At 48.0% G+C, this 22,297-nt stretch overlaps 1 protein-coding gene across 4 annotated transcripts in view; it reads right to left on the reverse strand.

Annotated features, from left to right (window-relative positions):
* The window catches only part of PRKDC (protein kinase, DNA-activated, catalytic subunit), a 150,914-nt gene that overhangs the window by 13,256 nt on the left and 115,361 nt on the right, over positions 1-22,297 (reverse strand). For 3 of the 4 annotated variants that reach the window (XM_060035361.1, XM_060035359.1, XM_060035362.1), the window contains 10 exons: positions 21,809-21,997; positions 21,017-21,241; positions 20,152-20,260; positions 18,654-18,765; positions 8,417-8,591; positions 5,622-5,796; positions 4,241-4,434; positions 3,435-3,618; positions 2,661-2,821; positions 584-795 (listed from right to left, as the gene is read on the reverse strand). In XM_060035361.1, coding sequence (XP_059891344.1) covers positions 584-795; positions 2,661-2,821; positions 3,435-3,618; positions 4,241-4,434; positions 5,622-5,796; positions 8,417-8,591; positions 18,654-18,765; positions 20,152-20,260; positions 21,017-21,241; positions 21,809-21,997 — 1,736 coding nt within the window. The remainder of the gene's footprint in view (positions 1-583; positions 796-2,660; positions 2,822-3,434; positions 3,619-4,240; positions 4,435-5,621; positions 5,797-8,416; positions 8,592-18,653; positions 18,766-20,151; positions 20,261-21,016; positions 21,242-21,808; positions 21,998-22,297) is intronic. The other variant, XM_060035360.1, reaches the window with a different exon arrangement.

Below are 22,297 nucleotides of genomic sequence, written 5' to 3' on the forward strand. Positions count from 1 at the left end.
GGGTGGGTTGCACGGCTGGCCCATCGGCGAGCCGGGATGAGGGCTGTGCCCCCCCAGCCTTGTCCCACTCTAAATAATGAGGCAAATCAGCTCTTGACAGAGAAGGGCAACTAAAATGCCGTGCATTTACCAAGGATTCTTTCTGAAGTAAAACACTGCTGCCGGCTCTGGCAACTGTCCTCACTTACAAATCAACTGAAGAAGCGAAAAGGACACCTGGGCAGTTTACTGACTTAACGAAGAAGGGGGGGCTTCCCGGAGATTTTAAATTACAGAACAATTTCAGGAACTGATTCCAAAAAGCATCTCATCTAGTCCGTCTCAACCAACAGATTACTAATGGTTAGCACAACCATCTCATGAATAACATTTTAAGATGAACTGTGTTTACAAAAGGAAATAAATTCTACAGCAAATAACACACCAGGGCAGATGCACCCAACAGACAGACATCTAGGCCTCCTGCCCTCCACGGCAGCTCTAATTCATCTCAGGACACACATAAGTGTCCCTGTGTCTGCTTTGACCACAGACGTTTCGATAACCTTTCAGTGTTGGATGGACCTAATTTTTCTTGTGTCACCTGGCCACAAAGTCCTTGTTCTTATGGCCAGCAGAAGTGTCTCTGAAGGCATAGCTTTCACTGCTTATCATGAACGGGTACACGATGGCCTGCGGGTAGTGGTCGGCGATGTCCGCTACGGTGCGCTGGACGGCGACCCCCTCCTCCTTGTCTAGCAAGGCCACCATGTGGCTGACCCAGCCGATGAAGTGCCAGCAAGGAATGGAAGAAATCTGAAACGGAGAGAAGTGAGTGATGAGCGGCACATGCAGCGCCCTCCCTTACAGAAGTGCGCTGTGTCCAGTATCAAAGCACAGCTGTACCTGCTACCGGCACTATAAAAACCGACAGACGTGTAGACAGAAAGTCTTCTCAGCCCTCTCGGTTCCGACCCACTGGGAACCATCGATTCTTCTGGGCCTTTTCAGGGCGTGTGCACGTGGACCCTTTCTTCAGAAGAATGGACCTGGAGGAGACTCGCTGTTGCTGGCTTTTCTTAGGTCTGCCTCACTCCTTTTAACAGCTGTACCATATTCTGCTTCATTTCACAAGGGCTCTATGATGAACTTTTAGGGTATCTGCAATTTTTGCTATCCAGATACTACAATGCACAACCCTATGTTTATCTCTTTGTACTTGTGCTATATACCCATAGGAGAAATTCCTAAATGAGTTCCTAAATTCCTTTTTACTTTTAATGTGAACCTTAACAACTGTAAAAAACATTGCTAAACTTCCCTCCAAGAAGATTTTTCAAATTTCCACTTCTAAAAGCGTAGTAGATCGACTACTTTCCAAAATCCTTTCCGACACTTGACGTGATCCATTTTTAAAATCTATTTTCAATCTGAGAAGTGAAAGACACCTGACTTTAACTTGCGCGTCTCATCACTAGCGAGGCTGGGCAGTCAGCGTTTACCTGCATTACGTGCTTTAACCACACGTGCGACGCCCCTTGCTACAAGTCTGTCTGTTGCAGACAGCGGAGACGCCTGCTCTCCATCTCCAGTATGTGTTGCAAATTTTTTCTCCCAGTTTTTTTTCTTAACTTTGTATATAGCATTTTTTTAACAATAGAAGCGTCAAGTTATTTTCCTCTATAGCTCCTGGGTTTTGTCTCGTAACTCCAAGACCATTTTCAGATTTTGCTCAGGTTTTCCTCTAATGCTTTTCCAGGTGTTTATTTCAAGATAAACTCTGCTGCACTTGGAATGCTGGTATAAAGCCAGGAAGGACGGGAGGCTTGGGGGCCCTCAGTGCAAGGCCAGCTGCCCATCTCAAGGGTCATGACAACATCAACCCACCACTCCGTTCGTTTCCACACAAACTCAAAATGCTATCTTTATCATATACAAGTATGATTTGGGGGAAGAAAAGAACCATAACTTACTGAAATATTTCTTTACTTATCTTTGACGAAAATGCATGTGTACCGCATTTCATACCGAATTTACTTTAATCTCCTGTGTAGGACCTACTGAAAACCCTCACCTGTCCAAGCACACAGAGAACTGACTGCGGGCTCGGCGACCAGCACCGTCTACAGACCTGCTGTGCACCCCTTCCGAGCTATTACGTCATCAACTCAAAGCCTGGCCCTGTCTTCCAGTTAAACATCCACGAAGTCGCTAAGGAGGCTTTCTGATAACCCTCCCCTTTTTCCCCAATGCAGCCCCAGTGGAGAGGCCGGGATGGGGTGAGAGCGGGCAAGCGGGACGTGGGGCAGGAGCCCTGGGGGTTCCCGAGATGTGGAGCGTCGGGGGATGGCACCTGAAACGTCCCCCTTTTCTTGCTGCTGAACAGTGACCTGAGCATAAGGCCCCTGGACGTACAGACGCAGCTCAGCCCTGAGGGGCAGCCAGCTCCGGGTGGAGGGCTCACCTCCTCCCGTCTCGGTCCTCGTTCAGACGCGGCCTTCACGTCAACACCCACAGAGCAAAGTGGGTGCATGGGAACACTCCTTTACACGGTTTTCAATGACACATGTTGTTGGGATGGAGCAAAACTCAGTGGTTATGAAAAGCCATTAACACACGCACCCCACACAACACATCTGTTAGTTCGGTCAAGTCCCCTCCGCCAGAAGGAAGACACCGACCTCTCTGGTCATGAGGCTCAGGGTCTCCTCTGGATACAGCTCAACGATCTGGAGGAGTCTGGGGAACTTCAGCCTGGCCTCGCTGGAGTGTAACTTCAGAGCTTTCAGCATCTTGTCCACCACGAGGGCCGGATACGTGCGCAGTTCTGCAGCGTCCAGGACTACCGGGGACAGGAGAGGAGAGACGTGGTCACTACCCACACATAGACACGAGTGGCATGCTCAGCGCTGGCTGCTCTCCCCCGGGCTTCCTTTCTAACAACTACTGCAGCTCAGCAGACGGTCTCGGACTGCACGTAAGAGCTCCTCTCTGGGGCTTCCCTGGTGGCGCAGTGGTTGAGAGTCTGCCTGCCGATGCAGGAGACACAGGTTCGTGCGGTCCAGGAAGATCCCACATGCCGCGGAGCGGCTGGGCCCGTGAGCCTGCGCTCCGCAACGGAAGAGGCCGCAACAGTGAGAGGCCCGTGTACCGCAAAAAAAAAAAAAAAAGAGCTCCTCTCTGACGCTGACCTCTGCTACCGGGTGAAGTAGTTTGCTTCCTGGGCTGGAACACGAGGGGTGGCCACAGGAGCTGGTCAGACACGCACCAGGGAAGCAGAGGGAGGGAGGGACGGAGACGCCCAACTCCGGTCCCACACCGGCCGTGGGGCATGGCCATGTCACAGCCTCTTAAACAGACAAGCCGTCTCTTAGAACACATGCCATTGAAAAACACACAGGAGAGCACAGGACCCGCAAGACCCTACATCTCCGGCGGGCATGAGCGGGGCTCACCGGGGGGGCCCTCCTCCTGCTTGCGGAGCCGCTGGTCACAGAACTCCACCAGCGCCAGGTAAGCCGCCACCAGCCCGCATGCAGGCTCCTGGCCCCGCGCCGAGCACCCGGCCTCCTCCTGTGCTGCCGTCCGCACGGCCTCAGAAAGGTGGTAGAACGCTCCCTGGTACAGGCCTGCCGCAACCTGGAACGCAGAGACCCCGGCAGGCTGTGAGCGAGACCAAGCTTCCTGAAGACCCTGCCCCCCTGGGACCCGTCAGCCACCGGTAAACAGAAAGCCGCTCGAGGGCAGAGCCAGGTCTGCCTGGACCGGGAAAGAGACGCCGGCCCTACGCCATCTCGGCGCCTGAACACCAACACGCAGGGCGTGGCTCAGGAAGGGCTGGAGGCTGGGGACACAAGTGGCGCGGGGAGCACGTGGGAACTCACAAACACACAGAACCACCTGAGCAGTGCCAACAAAGCAGGTGCTACACAAAAAAGCAGAAAAGCTGGTTCTGCCCATAAGCTGGCGGGGCGTCTGAATGGCGGCCGGTGGTGAGATTCCACTAACAAGATTCACGGGAGAACCGTCCACATCGAGCCAACACAGACTTCTCACTATTAACACTAAAAGAAGGGTGTCGTTCAAATCAACAGGAAACACGGGGAGTAGGTCATTTTTCCAATAAGAAACCTGACTGCGTGTAACTGTCAAATGTGTCTTGAAAACACAAAGCGAGACTTGTCATTTCTTTCATGTAGCGGAGCCTGCGCGGTCGAGACAAACACACGGCACGAAGCGCTCAGGCTCCCAGCGTCACTACCTTCTCTGCATCCTCTGAACTGGATCCCGAGAGCTCCACGACGCTCCTGGCCTTGCTCTCCTCGATCCCAGCGAGGCAGGTGGGCTCACTACTAAGAGCGTCGGCCATGATCTTGTACGCTGTGCCCACGAGAATGTAATGGTCACGGGACGCCACGACGTTTCTGCTCAAGTAGCTTGATGTGTTCTCACCTGCTGGGTTACACACACGCACACAGGATTTTTTGAGAACTGAGTGAGTGACGTAAGTTACAAAGAAGATATTCATAGTGTTCAAAGGTTGTTTTCTATTAAGAAACTAAAAGAAATCTTAAAGGTATAAGAAACTGACTTCAAACGTTGACTCGAGAATCTCTTGAACTCACATTAACGAACAATGTTCTTTGTCACCAGCGACCACGGCCCACCGAGGCTCAACAATTAAAACACCAAATAAACTTTCATTCAAGCATCACCCTTCTGCATTTTGTCCAAGCACTTCTTTGTGTTAACAGAGAACAGAAAGTGTGCTTTCTAATGCATTCGTGCACGTACATCAATAACGCTGATTTCTAAACTGATGCTGTGACCTACAGCTGACAAAGCAACAGAGACCACCGCAGTCCAAGGTCTAGTACTATGTCCGGCCGTGTGGCTCTGGGCAAGCCTACAGCGTGCAGAGGTCGAGAAGAGAAAGGGCCGTCACCCGGCAAGTCCTGCAGGCACACCACCTGCCCCTCCAGGAGACGCTTACTTCACAGGGCCGTGACCGACGGCAGCCAGTCATTATCACGAGAACCGAGTGCCGTCTTCACGGCAGCAAACTCCTCCTGCCCCCCCCAGAAAAGCCTATAAAAAGAGCTGAGCAGTCACGGCGTCATTTTCCGATCCTGGGATCAACGTGGAAAATGCTTCCCCATCCTGCCCACGAGTCGGGCTCGGGACCAGCGGGAGGCCGCAGGAAAGCCCTGCCGTGCACCTGGGACGTGCACACGAGAGCCGGGACCCACACACGGGGTTCCCGCTCAGCCTTACAGGCCACGTCATCACAGACAGAAGAACTGAGGAGGAAAAAGGCTCTCATGGCTAATTGTTTGAGGCAGTTCTTGTATGTAAACATAAAGTTTTCAAAATAATTAAACTGTTACACCCAGAATTTGGCTAAGTCTTAAAGAGAACATTTTAGAACGTCAACTTCAGTTTACAGATGAAGAAACAAAAGCTCCAGGAGTCCCATGCGGTAGCATTACTGGACACACGGCACCTTGGCGCCGCATGTTCAATAAATACTTAATAGAAGTTTTACAAATTTAATTCCCAACTGTCAGATAAAGCAGCACAAAGGATACTGCGAGAAGACACACAGCCACAACACAAACTGTGGGAGGAGAAGAGCCTCGTACCCAGCAGGGGCACCGTCTTCAGCGCCGCGCAGAGCTGCTCGGGCGGGCGCTGGGCCCGGGCCCGGCCGTGGCTGAGCCGGCAGTAGCTCTGCACCCACTTCACGAGCCAGTCCTCCCGTGTTTTTGACTCTCTGTGCAGCTCCTTCAGCAGTTTCAAGGCAAGCGAGAAATTATTCTACACGGCGGAAGAGAGAAAGCAGAAAGATGACACAGGAGGATGATGAGAAGTCAAGTCGCTCTACGAGAGGAGCTTCTCGCTGGCCCGCAGTGACCCATCACCTTAGCTTTATCGTGGGGACAGATACACAGTCCAGAGTCTCCGGGACACTCACGCAGCGGGGCACCCACGGCTGCCGTCTGATTCCGGGACTCTGTCGTCCGCCAAGAAACCCTCCATCCACAGGCATCTGCTCCCCTCCCCCAGCCCCCAGAGACTACAGCCTTCTGCCCCGGGTCTGCCCATTCTGGACACTTCCTACCCAGGGAGTCAGCTGTGCTCTGACTTTGCGCCTGGTGGTGTGTATCAGAACTTCACCCCTTGCTGTGGCTGCGTAACACGCTACTGCATGCATAAACCACAGTTTATTTATCTGCTTATCTACTGATCAACCTTCGCATTGTTGCCACCTTTTGGCTATTCTGAATAATGCTCTTTTTTCTAATTTCAATGAACATAAAGGATCTGTATACAGATTTCTGTGTGGACGTTAAGTTTTCATTTCTCTTGGGTATATACCGAGGAGGGGCACTGCTGAGTCAAACGGTAACCCTCTGGCTTTTGGAGGAGCTGCCAGACTGATTTCCACGGTGGCTGCACTGCTCACCTCCCTGCACGGAGGGCCGTCCCTCTACTCCAGCCGTCCTGTGGGTGTGCGGCGGGACCTGGCTGTGGTTTGACCTACATCCTCCTGATGACTCGTGGTGCTGAGTGTCTTTTCTTTCCTTCTTTCTCCCTCTCTCCCTCTCTTTCTTTCTTTCTTTCGCCATGCCACACGGCTTGCGGGATCTTAAGTTCCCCAACCAGGGATCGAACCCGTGCCCCCTGCAGTGGAAGTGCGGAGTCCTAACCACTGGACCGCCAGCGAAGTGCCCTGAGTGTCTTTTCATGTGCGTACTGGCCACTTGTGTGTCTTCTTGTGAGAAATGTCTATTCAGATCCTTTGCCTGTTTTCTCACTGGGTTGTTTGACTTTGTGTTGTTTGGTTGTAAAGAGTTATTTATGTATTCTGGATAAGCGGACCCTTACCAGATACATGATTTCCAAATATTTTTTCCCATCATATGGGTTCTCTCTTCACTTTCTTGAGTGTGCCATTTGAGGCACAGAAGTTTTTAGTTTTAATATACGTTTCTGTTTTTTATTTAGTTGGTTGTTTGGGGATGTCTTTTACATCTAATTCTCTGCTGAGCTTCAAGGACACTGACATCAGTCCTATGCGTCCTTGTTACGACCCTTCCAACCACTCAGGCCAAAAGTCCAGCCACCCTTGTCATTCCTGCAGTCTCTGGCCTTATTACATCTGCGTATAAGAGTGTACACTTCACACAGTTCTCATCCCCACCAGCACGTCCAAGACGTTCGATGACCTCCTAGTCTCCAGTCCCTAGTTCTGGGCCACATGCTCTACAACCCACCTCAAACCAGCATCACGAGACAAGCCGTCCGCCCACGGCGGCGTCCACAATTCCCAGTTTCTCCCCTTGGGATTCTGTTTAAACGTATCTCCGTACCTTCCTCTCCTACCACCCCCAAATGCCCCCCCCCATGGGGCCCTCCTGCCCCCTCTTCTCGTGCCCTGCCCCCAGCAGCGGGGAGCACCCACTGCACCCCCGCCCCGGGATGCGCCCCTCACTTCCTGCTGAGAGGCCACATGCACCACCTCAGCCCCGGGCCCCGGCCACTCCCTGCTGCACCCGGAGCTGAGGGGATGGAGGGCGAAATGGCCAGGGCCTGCTGGAAAAACAGCATCTCCTTTTTCTCTGCAGGAAACAGTGAGGGAAGACACTACCTGAGTCCAGAAAGTGGGGAGGGGGCACGACTTGAGACACCCACAGCATCCACAACTTCAAGGGGAGAGCCTGGGGAGACCAGGCGAGGGGGCAGGGCCTCCTCGGTGGAGTATCTGAGAGCATCTGAAGGCCAGCTCGTCCAGAACTGAACGCAGGGAACTGACAGAGTTATTACTTCCTTTATTCACTTAGGCTGCTGTTATGGGAAATATAAAAATTCCTGATACAAGACCCATCTCAAAGAAACACCTATAAATGAGCCTTTAAACCCACAAAACAAATATTAATTATTTGTACTAGAATAATATTCTTTGCTTTATAATAGCAATCAATATAGGGTCATTAAAGCAGCAAGCTCCCCTAGTATATCCAAATATGATTTAATTACATGAAAAATATAATTTAATACAGTTGAAATGCTTATATGCGACTTTTAAGCAAACCACACTTTTATCAAGAACGGACCTTATTATCAAACGATAGATTTCCACAAACTAAACCTAAATATAATTTGTTACTACCTGGCAAGCATTCATTTTGTTAAACAAGAGAAAACCTTTTCTTTATAAGTGAAGCAGAGAATAATCATTTTGAAATGATTAACAAGTGTATAATAAACTTTAGAGGCTTTCTGGAAATTTTTAAGTAAGTATTTCTTCAAGTGTACTTCCTTATAGAGAAAAAAAAATACTAACTACTCAACTATCTCTAAGCTTCAGATTTTAAAGAAAAGCTAAGTTTAAAGAACGCCAGTTTTGGATCGTCCGTGACCCGGGCGCGCCCACCTGCTTCCGTGCGCTCTCCACCATCTGCAGCCTCATGGAGAACCTGCAGCTGGCGATCAGAGACCGAGCAGCTTCCTCCGGAGCCTGCACGCCCGTCCCGTCCGCATCCTCACTCACACCACCATCGTCCGGAAGGAGAGTGAGCTTCTCCTCTATTTTGCTGAGAAAGAAACATCTACATGAAACAAAGAAAAATAAGAATTAATGCCGGACTCATAAAAGAAATCTCTGACATTCAGGAAGCTGCCGGACAGCATTCAGACAGAAATTCTACAGTTGTTAAAATTTTGCTCATTTTTTAGACTATAAATATACACTCTCAGAACTGGACTTAACCCCCATTTTAATTAACCAGCTCTTGGAAGATCACTGAGGGTATTTCAACACAATTTTCCAGACAGCATCTACTGCTTCCACCTCCACAAAGTAAAGTAGTCACACTCGCAACCTGCTCTCTTAACAAATGGACAGCACACCCCGTGTTGAGTCAACACCATTTTTCTCCTTTCATCTCTGAATCTAAAGTCTTCGTCACATACGTGGACAGTGTCAAGCAGCGGGCAGGTTACCACCACCGAGAACAACGGCTGTATCACATGGACGGCCAGAAGGTTATTCTTATTTGTATCATGATTTACATATTTGACTTGGTTCCCATGATTCTAGTTTCATTATTTTCATTGTCAGTAACACGGACAAAGGACCTGAACATACAAAATTCACCCCAATTGGGCTTCCCTGGTGGCGCAGTGGTTGAGAGTCCGCCTGCCAATGCAGGGGACGCGGGTTCGTGCCCCGGTTCGGGAAGATCCCACATGCCGCGGAGCGGCTGCGCCTGTGAGCCATGGCCGCTGAGCCTGCGCGTCCGGAGCCTGTTCTCCGCGACGGGAGAGGCCACAGCGGTGAGAGGCCCGCGTACCGCAAAAAAAAAAAAAAAGAAAAAATTCACCCCAATTAATAATCAACTAACTTTCTGTGCATCTGCGGACTAATTTCAATTTCTTAGAAACACTGTAGCCAGATAAACTAGCAAGTCTCACACCTCTCTTGCTTGTTTTTTTCATTTTTTCCCAACAAGCAGCCTCCCCAGCCACGGATCTGCTCCTGTGCTCCTGACCCCATGACCACCACGCAAGTGCCCACTTCCTTCCCAAGAGCTAAACAAGCAAAGGTGGTGGACCCTGGGTGCTGGGTAAACAGCTGGAGAAGCAACGCGTGAACAGGAATGTCACCCTGCGGCGTGAACGAGGGCCTGGGCTCCCAGAAAGTGGGGCAGCAGGGGACAAGGACATGCCGTCACCAGCGAGAAGAGTGCATTCCACTCCACGAGGCAGAGTAGCCAGGAAGTCCCAGAGGGAGGGCACAGGTGAAACAAAGGTGGTATCCGCCATGCTCTTGTGTCAGCCCTTGGAGGAAGGAGCCCGGAAAGAGCCATCTTGGTAAAAGTGACAGAGCCCTGGCTCTGGTGAGGCCACAGGAGGCGCCACAGCCGCCCTTCCGCTGGTGACGGCTAGAAACGGGGTAGTATGCAATCACAACCACCCAGGGGTCTGAGGGTCAGCAAGAGACGGCCACCTTCAAGGACGCGGAGACCAGGAGAAGGTTCTGCCACCGTGGTGAGTGTCCTGCTTTTCTCTGTCTTCTCCCAGTTCTGCCACAAGGACAACCACAACGTGGAGCGTGGCAGCCTGAGTACGAAGACTCTGAAAGAAGCAAGCCCTGTTGTGTTGTGCCCGGAGGAACCAAAGGCTGCAAAGGGAACCCTGCAGGGGAGAGAGTGGACAAGGGAGCCTCTAGCTCCAAACAAGAAGCCGCGTGGGCCGTGGCTACCCCGCGACGGGCACGTGTGCAGGACTGACTTGAGAGCTGAACTGAAACCTGAGCCAGGAGAAAGCGAGAGCCCAGGTGCAAGTCTAAGGGGCTGGCTGCTGCAGGGTCAGAACAGCCCACGTCCCCTGGGAGCTGTAAAGGGGCTCAGTCTACACACTTTCTAGGACACAAGCCAAAATTCACCGAAATCCAAAGAACCCAAGAAAATGTGCCTGTTTTCAGTGACAAGGACAGTAAGCAGATGTCGACTCTGAGATAACCAATAGGTCGGCAAAGGTCATACAAGGACCTTTAAACAGCTATTTTAACCATCTCTAAGGGGTCTAGAAAAATACACATGGAATAAACGAAAAGTAGGTATCTCAGCAGAGAGGGAGTGTAAAAAGAGCCAAATAGAAATTTTACTGAAAAGTACCTGGAATAAAACATTCACTAGACAGAATTAAAAGAGGAAACGACAGTGAGTTTGAAGACAGATCAATAGAAATGATCTAATCTGAAGAATAAAGAGAAAAAAGATTGAATGAAAGTGAACCTGTGGGACAATGCCAAAAGGTCTAATATATGTGTAATTGGCATCCCACAAACAAGAAAAATTGGGGCAAAAAAAATACTTGAAGAAACAATAACAGAAAATTTCCCAAATTTGGTGACATATATGTACAGATTCAAGAAGCTTGGTGAAGCTCAAACTGGATAAATTCAAAGAAAACCATACACAGACACATCATAATTAAACTGATAACCAACAATTAAAAAAACAATCTTGACACTGGCCCCCAAATATGACACATTACATATTGGGGAATAACCATTTGAACAAGCATGACCTTCCCTTTTGAAACATAGAGGACAAATGATCCCCCAGTACTCTATACCCCGAGAAAATATTCTTCAGGAATGAAGTGAAATAAAGACATCTCAGGCAAAGGAAAAGCAAGAGAATTCATCACAGGCAGACCTGAATTCCAAGAACTGCTAAAGGAAAATCTTCAGCTGAAGGGAAATATTAGAGGAAAACTTGGATCTTCAGGAACAAATGATAAGCATCAAAAATGGTGAGTGCAGGGCCTTCCCTGGTGGTCCAGTGGTTAAGACTCCGCCCTTCCACTGCAGGGGGCACGGGTTCAATCCTGGTTGGGGAACTAAGATCCCACATGCCATGCAGCATGGCCCGTCCGCAAAAAAAAAAAAGGAAAGGAAAGGAAAGGAAAAAAGAAAGAGAGAGAGAGAGAAAGAAAGAAAAAGAAATGGTGAGTATAAAAGACTGTTCCTTGTAAGTTCTGAATCATGTTAGACTATTTAGAGCAAAAATATATTATCTGTTAATATTTTCACTGTTACTTCATGTATATATATATATACACACATATACACATGAAGTATATATATATATATACACACACACATATACACATGAAGTATATATATATATACACACACATATACACACATATACACATGAAGTACACACGTCAATATGTCTTTACTGCAACATAAGCTAAAGTGCACATTTCATCAGGAAGACACAGCAATTATCAACATGTATGTGCCTAATAACTGATTATTAGGCAAACAGACAATTCTACAATCACAGTAGGAGGTTTTGAAATCCCAATCTCAACAGCAGATGGAACTAAACAAAAAAATCACTAAAGACATGGAAGACCTGAAAAACACAATTGACCACCTCGATCTAAATGAAAATTATAAACATTCTGCAGTCCAAGAACTGCAGAATACAGAGGATTTTCAAGTGCACATGGTATATTTACTAAAGTAGACCATACACTTGGTCATAAAACAAGTCTCAATAAATTTAAAAAGGCTGAAACCATACAGTGTGTGTTTATAACCACAAGGAGTTAATTCAGAAATCAATAAATAAGAGACACAGAAAACTCACTTCTAACTATTTCATGGATCAAAAACCGTGTGCCACAACTACTGAGCCTGCGCTCTAGAGCCTGCAAGCCACATCTACTGAAGCCACTAGGAGAAGCCACTGCAATGAGAAGCCCGCGCACCACAACGAAGAGTAGCCCCCGCTCGCCACAACTAGAGAAAGCCTGTGCACAGCAACAAAGACCCAACACAGCCAAAAATAAATAAATTTTTAAAAAAAGCAACATATTACATCATGAACACAGCAAAGACAAGTGATGTCACCACACCACAAACAGCAAAGATAAGTGACACCATCCAGATCGTGACACAGGTCATTCTCGACCTCGGTCCCCCTCACAGGAAAACCAACCAACAACTCTCAAGGACAAGACAGCACTGGGAAAATCCCACAACATGGGGATGAGGTGAAAACAGCCCCACACCCCAGGGACTGGGAGGGACCCCACTTGAAGGGTGCGAGAAGCCGCACTGGGACCGCAGCCAGGGCCCCCGAGTCTACGGTTTCTCCAGTGGGAAGAGGAAAGCCCAGGGCTGTGGGTCTCACCTCCCAGGCATCGCGGGGCTCAGGGTATGACAGAAGACGGGGTGGGGCTTACAGCTACCAGGGCTGGGATCCTACCAGGCAGTCCCAGCAGAGCCCGAGCAGAAATGCTGACCAGTGGCTTCACGTGCCTGAGCCGACACGGTGGCCCAGTCTGACCAGGGAGCTGGGCAGGACGCGCGTCTGCCCGATTCAGGACCCAAACAACGAGCCTTGCTGGCCTGCAGCGTGTTCTGCCCTCTGCCTGGGCAGGGAGCTAATTCACAGCCCCACCCACCTGACTGGGAAACCCAGCCGGAGCTCGGGGTACCTGCATAGCCCACCCTGCGACCCTGCTCACAGCAGCACGTGCTCAGAGCGCCTGCCGGTGGACACAGCCAGGACTCCGGCCCAGCAGTCCAGGGAGCTTGGCTCACGGTTCTGCTCCATTTGGTTCCCAAACAAGAGTCTGGCCAGCCGGGGGCCTGCATGGTGGCCCCTCGCGCACGGGCAGGGAAACCAACCTGCCGAAGAGCCTTCAGCTCGCCTAGCCGGGGAACCTCACCAGAGCATGTGGGGAAACCCCACAGCCCAGTGTACAGTGGTGCTGGAGCCTCTCCCTTCCCGTCTGCAGAGTCAAACCGGTGGCCTGCCTAGCCAGGGAATTCGCTGTGCGGTCCCGCCTGATCTGGGTCCCCAAACGATGAGTTATGCTGGCCCTGGGGCCAGCTTGGCTGCCTCCCCCGAACCCCCGGGGCAGTACCCCACCTACTGCTGAGCATAGCACCCAGTCCCGGCCACCTAGGAAGCCTGACCAGAGAATGCAGGCAACACAGAGCCATGCTACAGCTGCGCTGGGGCAGGACCCCAGTCCTACCCAACTGTCCTGGGCCAGCGGCACCCCGACCCCCAACCTCAGAGCTCAGGCAGCAGCCTCACCCCAAATACACAACAGCAGGTCCCACCTGCCCAAGGAAGCTACCAGCTGGCACGTCCAGAGCCCCAGGCTGAGCTGACTGGTGAAAGACTATCTCTGCAAAGTCTGAACAAGACCATTTACTCAGATGCGTAGATACCAACGTAGGGAACCAAGGATCACGAAAAATCAGCTAACTGTGATGCCACCCAAGGAGACTAACGAAGCTCCGTACCTGACCCTAAAGAATGGAGCTCTGTGAGCTGTGGACAAGAGTTCAGAATAACCCACTTACAGAAGCTAGTGAGCTACAGGAAAGCACAGACGACTACGTGCCATTAGGAAAACAATGCATGAACAAAACGAGAGTTTAACAAAAAGACAAAAACCATCAAAAAACAGAAACAGGAATCCTGGAACTGAAGAATTCAACAGAGAGCTTCAAAAGCAGATTCAACCATGCAGCAGATTCAATGAAATTATCCAGTCAGGGGAGCAAAAGAAAACAGAATGAAAAAGAGTGTAGCAGCGCGTAAGAGAAACAACACACCCATTATAAAAATCCCAGAAGGAGAAGAGATAAAGAAAAAGACAAAGTACATTTAAAGCAATAATGGTTGAAAACTTCCCTAACCTGAGGAGAGATATGGACACCCACATCCTTGAATCCCAAAAGACCCCAACAATGCAGGGGGCCAGGGTTCGATCCCTGGTCAGGGAACTAGGTCCCACATGCTTGTGGCAATTAAGAGTTCGCGAGCCACAACTAAGGAGCCCACATGCTGCCACTAAGGAGCCCTCGAGCTGCAACTAAGAAGCCTGCCTGCCGTAACTAAGGAGCCTGCCTGCCGCAACTAAGGAGCCCACCTGCCGCAACTAAGGAGCCCACCTGCTGCAACGAAGACTCAGTGCAACCAAATAAATAAATAAATATTTGGAGGGGAAAAAAAAAAGAACCCAACTAGGTTGAATCCAAACAGGGGTACACCGAGACACATTACAACTGAAGTGTCCAAAGTCCAAGACAAAGACTTTTGGAAGCAGCAAGAGAAAGGCGACATGTCACACAAGGGAACCCTCCCACCCTCCACCCAGTAAGACTATAGGCAAAGTCCTCAAAAGAAACATTTCAGGACAGGAGAGAATGGGGTGATACATTCAAAATATTGAAAGAAAGAAAGAATTGTCAACCAAGAATACTGTATCTGGCAAAGCTGTCCTTCAGAAATGAAGAAGAGATAAACAAAAGCTGAGGGAGTCCATTACCAGACCTGCCTGCCTTACAAGAAAGCTAAAGGGAGTTCTTCAAGCAGAACTGTGATGTTAATTAACATCACAGAAACATATGAAGTTAGTATATAAGTCACTGGTAATGGCAAATATAAAACCAAAGTCGAATTCTCTAATATGGCAGTGGTGGTATGTAATTCACTGACAACTCTAATTTAAAACTTAAAAAACAAATGTATTAAATATAACCATAACTTCAATAATCTGGTATTGGACGCATGATATAAAAATATGTAGACTGTAACATCAATATCCTAAAATGTAAGAGGACACAAAAGCATAATAAAGTTTAAGAATGTCACCACAGTTAAGTTGTTATCAGCTTAAAATCAGGTGTTACAAGATAGTTTACGTGAGCCTTGTGGTAAACACAGGAAAAAACTATAGTAGTCACACAAAAGATCACGATAAAGAAGTCAAAGCACACCAAACAAAAAGTCATCCATCAAATCACACAAAAAGAGAACAGGGTAAGCAACAAGGGGTAATGAACCCACAAAACTGTCAGAGAACAATTAACAACAAAAATAGCAACAGTAAGCCTTACCTACTGATAATTACTTCAAATGTAAATGGTTTAGATTCTCCAAGCGATTAAAAAAAACAAGATCCAGGGAGTTACGTCTCGGTCCAGTGGTTAGGACCCCCAGCACTTTCACTGCCGTAGCCCAGGTTCAATCCCTGGTCAGGAACAAAGATCCCACAGGCCATGAGGCACGGGGCCGGAAGAAAAAAGAAAAAAAAAAGATCTCCAACGATATGCTGCCTACAATACACTCACTTTCGCTCTGAAGACACACTGACAAGAGTGGGAGAGATATTTCAAGCAAATGGTAACCTAAAAAAAGCAGGGGTAGCTATACTATACCAGACAAAATAGATTTTAAGCTAACAATGGTAAAAAGATACAAGGAAGGTAATTACATGATGATAAAGGGGCCAACTGCCAATCTGTCAAGAAAATACAACGATTGTAAATATTTATGCACCAAACAACGAAGTACCTAGGTATATAGGGCAAATACTAATAGAGCTAAAAGGAGAAATAAACAGCAATACAACAATAGTTGGGGGTTTTAATACCACTGTCAACAATGGACAGATCACCCAGACAGAAAATCAATAAGGAAATAGCAGATTTGAACAATATTATAGACACACACACACAATAAAACAGAAAAACAACATGATCAGTTAAATAGATGCAGAAAAAGCATTTGGCAAAATTCAACACCATTCATGATAAAACAAAACTTTCAGAAAATCAGTATATGAACAGCAAATAACCAGAAAATACAATGCAAAAAACAACCCTCCGTTCACAACAGTGCTGAAAATACATACATACTCAGGAGCAAATCTAACAAAAGACAGCTAAGATCTCCAGATGGAAAAAATACAAATCTCTGAAATTAAAGAGGACCTAAATAAACGGAGAGACATACCATATTCATGAATTGGAGAACTCTACACTGTTAAGACAGCAATTCCCAAAGTTGATCTAGAGGCAACAAAATCCCAAACTCTGTTTTTCTTTTTTCTCTGGTAGAAATTGATAAGCAGATACTCAAATGTATATAAAAATGTAAGCAACCTAAAATAAATAAAGCAGTTTTCATAAAGGAAACAAAGTTGGAGAACTCACCCTATCTGATTTAAGACTTACTATAAAGCATCAGTAATGAAGACAGTGTGATACTGTGAACAGATATGCATATAAATCAAGGAACAGAACAGAGCATTCAAACAGACCCACAGACATAACCGTCACTGACTTCCAGAAAAGGTGCCAAGGCAATTCAGTGACACAAAGTAAGACTTCTGAACAAACGGGACTGGACAACTAGCTGTCCATATGGAAAAAGTGAACATGGATCCCTACCTCATACCATCTACAAGAATTATCTTCCACGTGGGGCTTCCCTGGTGGCGCAGTGGTTGAGAGTCCACCTGCCGATGCAGGGGACGCGGGTTCATGCCCCGGTCCGGGAGGATCCCACATGCTGCGGAGCGGCTGGGCCCGTGAGCCATGGCCGCTGGGCCTGCGCGTCCAGAGCCTGTGCTCCGCAACGGGAGAGGGCGCAATGGTGAGAGTCCCGCGTACCGCAAAAAAAAAAAAAATCTTCCACTGGATCATAGACCTAAATGTAAGAACTAAAACTACAACATTTCTAGAAGGAAACACAGGAGGATAATTTTGCAAGATGAGCCTGGAGGGACTTCCCTGGTGGCACAGTGGTTAAGACCCCGTGCTCCCAATGCAGGGGGCTCGGGGTTTGATCCCTGGTCAGGGAACTAGATCCCACATGCATGCTGCAACTAAGGAGCTGGAAAGCCACAACTAAGGAGCCCACCTGCCGCAATAAGACCCGGCACAAGGCTGGTCTGGGCTAAAGTCATCCACAGACACAGAACACGGAGGAGTAGGTCTCATCAGAAGCAGGATACAGGCATGTCTCAAAACATCTCCCACACTGCTTGTTAGTTGCAGAGGAGAAAACAGGGCTTGTACACCAGCAAGACCAGACATAGTATTAACCAGGCAATCAACACCGCTACCACCAGTAAAAGGCAGGTGGACACTCTGCGCTTCCAGATGTGAAACCGCAGGACGAACACTCCACGTCAGCGGCATTCTGGCCATGGGCATTTCAGCTGAAGATAATCAGGAGGACACACAGCCAAACCCAAACTGAAGAAGATTCCCCAGAAGTGCCAGTGTCATGAGGGCCTGTCCAGATTAGGGGAGACCAAAAAGATACATCAACTAGATGTGTACATGACTCTGCGCTGGATCCTGCCTTAAAGACAAATTGCTTTAAAGGACGTTAATGGGACAACTGACAGAACTGAAATTGAGGCTGTGGATTAAAATGAAAACAGAGAAGCTACTACCGCACTGTGGTTCTAAGAATATACTCTTCTTCTTAGGAAAGGTACACCGATAAACAAAGAGGTAAAGAAACAGATGTATGCAACTTACCCTCAAATGGTTCCGAAAATAAATATATGTATGTGGAGAGAAAGAAAAAAATGCTAACGCGGCAACATGTTAAAAAATGTTAAAAAAAAAAAAAGTGTATCTGGGTAAAAGGTACACAGGAGAGTTCTACTTTTCTTGTAACCTTTTTTATAGGTAAGAACTTGTCTCAAAATAAAAAGTAAAAAATTTGAAAAATAAAAAGTATAAAAAGTAAAATTTTAAAAAGCTGTAGTATCAGAGGAAACAGGGTCCAACGGCAAGAATGCCAAACGTGGGATCACAGTCCTTCAGTCCTACTGACTGTGTGTTTTTGAATAAAATAACTCACAACCGCTCTGGCTCTATTACCTCTTCTCCGACACATATAGTTAATACCTGCCTAGGATTAACCAGGGCCGTTACAGGTGAGGAAAAGAATCTCAGATCCGGCGAAGTGATGAATACAGCACGTAACAGAGCTGGGAGGTAGGAGGTGGGAGTGTCAAAAGTCCGGGTTATAATAACAGAATAACAAGAAGTTGTTAAGCAGTATCTTCTTTGCCGCCATGTCACTCGCCCACATTCAGCCCTGAGACAGGAGCAGAGGGGACGCCCCTGCCTTCTCTCCCCGCCCAGCACGGAATGGACCAGGGCACAAAGACGCACGGAGAGTACTGCCAGGACAACCTCAGTGCAAACTGGCCCACAAGGCTCAGACCCCACATTTGTCTAAACCACAGTTTGGGAGAAAAGCTATTCTGGCAACTTCAAAAAAGAAACCACCTTCAACTCAGAAGGCTCAGCATCTCACCGATTCGTGATGATGTCATCCCAGACGTTCATGGGGTCCATTTTAGCATCCGGGTATCTGCTTGTCCAGGTTTTTAGAAGCCTCTTAAGGGGAAGGTGAGATGACAAATTGCCTAAAAATAATATCAGAGTGTGACTATGTCCACGGCTCAGTGACCAGTCCACCTTACAAAGCGCAGCTGTCAAGTTTCTTGTCCAAATTTAAACGTTTTGTCTTATCTTTCACAACAGGAGCAAAAGCTACCATATTTTAAATATTCTGGCATTAAAACTCAATTTCTTCGGGCCATAGAGGGAAGATGAGGAAATAAACATACACAATTTTTACATTTAGCACAGCTCCACAATCCTCCATCCACGATTCCAAAATCTAAAAAGCACTGAAAACTGACATGTTTTTCACAGAGTTGCAGCCAATTTTCCTGTGTGCAAAATCTGATCTGAATCATCACAGGGCAACTTACAGTCTGTTTACGCCACTCGTGGCGACACCCACCCAGGCGGTGGACAGCCATCAGTCGTGGGCTGACGGGCCGCTGCACACAAGGCCCAACCCAGTATGCACACTAGGTCGCTGGAGATAACCCCCAAAAGACCTGGCCTCGAGGGCTTCGGTAAAGGGATTCATGATAACCCTCATGAAATTTAAATTTCACACTGCTAATGTTTAAAGCTTTGGTTTTCTTTCAGCTTAAATCACAGTCCTGAGCTCAGAATCTGGATCCTTCATGTATTAGCTTAGGCAAGTTATTTAATCTCTGATGCCCTACAAAACGAGAAGAAAGGATCTACATCTCATAAGGCTGTTATAAAAACTAGAAAATGTAGAGAAAAGAGATCAGCGTAGCTCCTGGGATAGTACATTGTTAATAATAGTGTACTTGAAACATCATTCTCCAAATTTAAAACAGAGAACAGCTAGGTAGATAGTTCTGAATACCAATTCTTATTAGTACTCTGAAAAGCCTACAAAACTGAAATTCAGATTTACAGTCAAGACGTTACCTCTGACTCTGGGTGGCCTCCCATCAGCACCAGGATAAAACCTACTCGTCGGCGGCACAAAGGCCTTCCAGGTCCGGGCATTGCCGCCCTCGGCCTCACCGTACCAGCTGGCACCCAGGACAGAAGCTCTGGCACCTCAGGGTCAGGCCGGTCCTCTGCGAGCTCCTCTCTCCCGACCACGCCCAACTCGGGGTCCTGCCGGCCGGGTGCTGTCACCCCAGTTTCTCATGGGGCCCTGGACCTGCCTCTGTCTCTGTGGGTGCCATGCGTCAGACCACTACTCCTTGGAAGCTTCTCCAGTGCCCAGAATCGCGCTTGACCATGTTAAACACTTACCTCAACAATCCCAAATACGTACATTTGTAAAATAAACCCAACGCAGTTTCTAACCCATACAGTAAGAAACATGTACTATCACTAGGCAAACAGATCAGAAGCCAAAGCTCTTCCGAAATTATAAAAGAAAACCAAGGTAGGTATAAACTGAACGTTACCTTGTTTGCTAACAAAGCTGATGAACTCCTGGATTTCTATGAACGTCTGCACAGACTGCAACTTGGTGAGTCTACTTCTGTGTAAGAGGACATCAATACTAGCATAATTCTGAAAGAAGGTAGTTAGCACTGGTTACAAGTCAACTTACTGCGTTAGATTTTAACACAGTTCTCAACATGAAACAGCAGCTACCCTATAAACACATCAGTTACACAGGACGTCTCGGAGTGGTTAATAATTAGGTCATGGGAGCAATTAACAAGTGGTGTAATTTTCTTTTTTAATTTAGGTTTTCAACTGCATTTCAGTTCAACAAAATCAATAAAAGTAATACAATCGGGTACTGCTGCCTCTATTTGCCACCAATTCTTAAAAATCACAACATCCTATAATGTAAAACTGCCAACTACAGAAGCCAATCTTTCTTCTTCGATAAACTTCGAGTGTACTACTCAACCTCAAACACATTTGAAAAGTAGAATAAAGACAGTGACCGTCCATATATGGCAACGACAGATGTTCACAGACTCTACACAAGACACGGCTTTCACAACAGAACGAGCCGACACCAAAGGAGAACACAGAGCCGGGACTGGCGGGGCCTCTGCTCTCAGGCGCTCGTCCACAGAGAAAGGAAACCCCACGGGGACACAAGACGCGGAACTTTCTAAAACAGAGAAAGGCACTAAAAGGCCCCAGCACCAAGGCCGGTGTGCACAGGCCTCAGGGGAACAAGGACGCGAGGAGGGTGGGCCCGTCGCGCGGTCGGTCAGGGGAACCTGCTGCTGTGATTCCCACCCAGGAGTTTACCGATGTCAGAAAGGTCACAGAGGTGGCACACCCCCGGCTGGGATGTCATATTACCTGCAAAAACATCTGAATGCAGTTTCTGATGTAATACTCGGCCCTGTCGACGTCATCTTGCAGGAGGTAGAGGAGACTCAGCTCCTGGCTGTAGCGGAGCTCGAGCAGGGCCCTCCGCAGCTCCGAGGTCACCGCCTCGTCCACGAAGGTCAGCAGGGCCTGGTCACCCTCCCCACGGAGCAGGGCCTTGAGCCTGCTGCGGATCATGTGTGGCAGGCAGGTCTCCTGAGGAGCAAGAATCTCATCACCACGGCATCTCTGGTGTCATTTTATGGGTCCAGGTGCCGAACTGACGGTGCTGAATGCGTCAAATGTTAAAGCACCTAAGGCTACAAACTTTAAAACAAGCTCATCTAAAGTGGTTCATTTTATAACCACAGAACACACAGGAACACGGTCTGCAGAAAATGGCAGCTACTCGTAGCTGAAAGACAACCGGACGTCTGGTACGAAGAGAGGGACCTCCAGGCACAGCCGAGGAGAGCAGTGCGGACGGGCAGGCGGGCCCAGCGAGACTGCAATGCCGCGCAGACACAACAGGAAATGTTCTCCTGGTGGTCACGCCAGGGATGCTGACGTTCATTTTTAAAGGCCTCCGCTCACTCTGAAAGGCTGAGCTAAAAGCGGTGAGCAGTTTATTATGCAGTTTGGGGGGTGTCTGGTCGTATAAATACCCTAATGCTGCACAACTACTGCCCTGTTTTTGAACACTTCTAAACAACCTGACTAATGAGAGCACACCTGACCATCTAAAACATTTATTTCCGTGACCTCAGACATGACCCCACACACCTGATAGAAGGGTTCACTCCACATCCTGCTGAGATCTGGGGCACCCTCGCCGTCAGCACTGGCCGTGGAGCAGTACGCCAGCGATTTCCATTCGGCAAGCTGGTTGTAACACTCGAGGGATGCAAGTTCCCAGAAGTCCTTCTCGGCTTCCGTGGGCTCACCGTCTGCCCACTCTTGTTTATTGAGGGCCTGGTAAGATTATTTTACAAAGTTGCAAACAGTACAAATGAAAACATTTGCACTGTAGGCTGTGTAACATTCGTACTAAGAACAACCATTTTCAGATTTATGACAAGAGGAGAAAAAAGGGAAAACAGAGTAACTTGAGTGGAATCTAATAGTCAAATGAGTATTAAAAACCCCAGCCAAGAGGGAACCACGTCTCTGGGAAACTTAACAATGAAGCCAGTGAATAAGCTGAAGACTTTAAATGACCCATAATTTGATGTAAATACTGTAGATTATTTACTACTTACAGAGTTCTTAGAA

The sequence above is a fragment of the Delphinus delphis genome, chromosome 17 (genome assembly GCF_949987515.2).
Source record: "Delphinus delphis chromosome 17, mDelDel1.2, whole genome shotgun sequence".
NCBI classification, from domain to species: domain Eukaryota; kingdom Metazoa; phylum Chordata; class Mammalia; order Artiodactyla; family Delphinidae; genus Delphinus; species Delphinus delphis.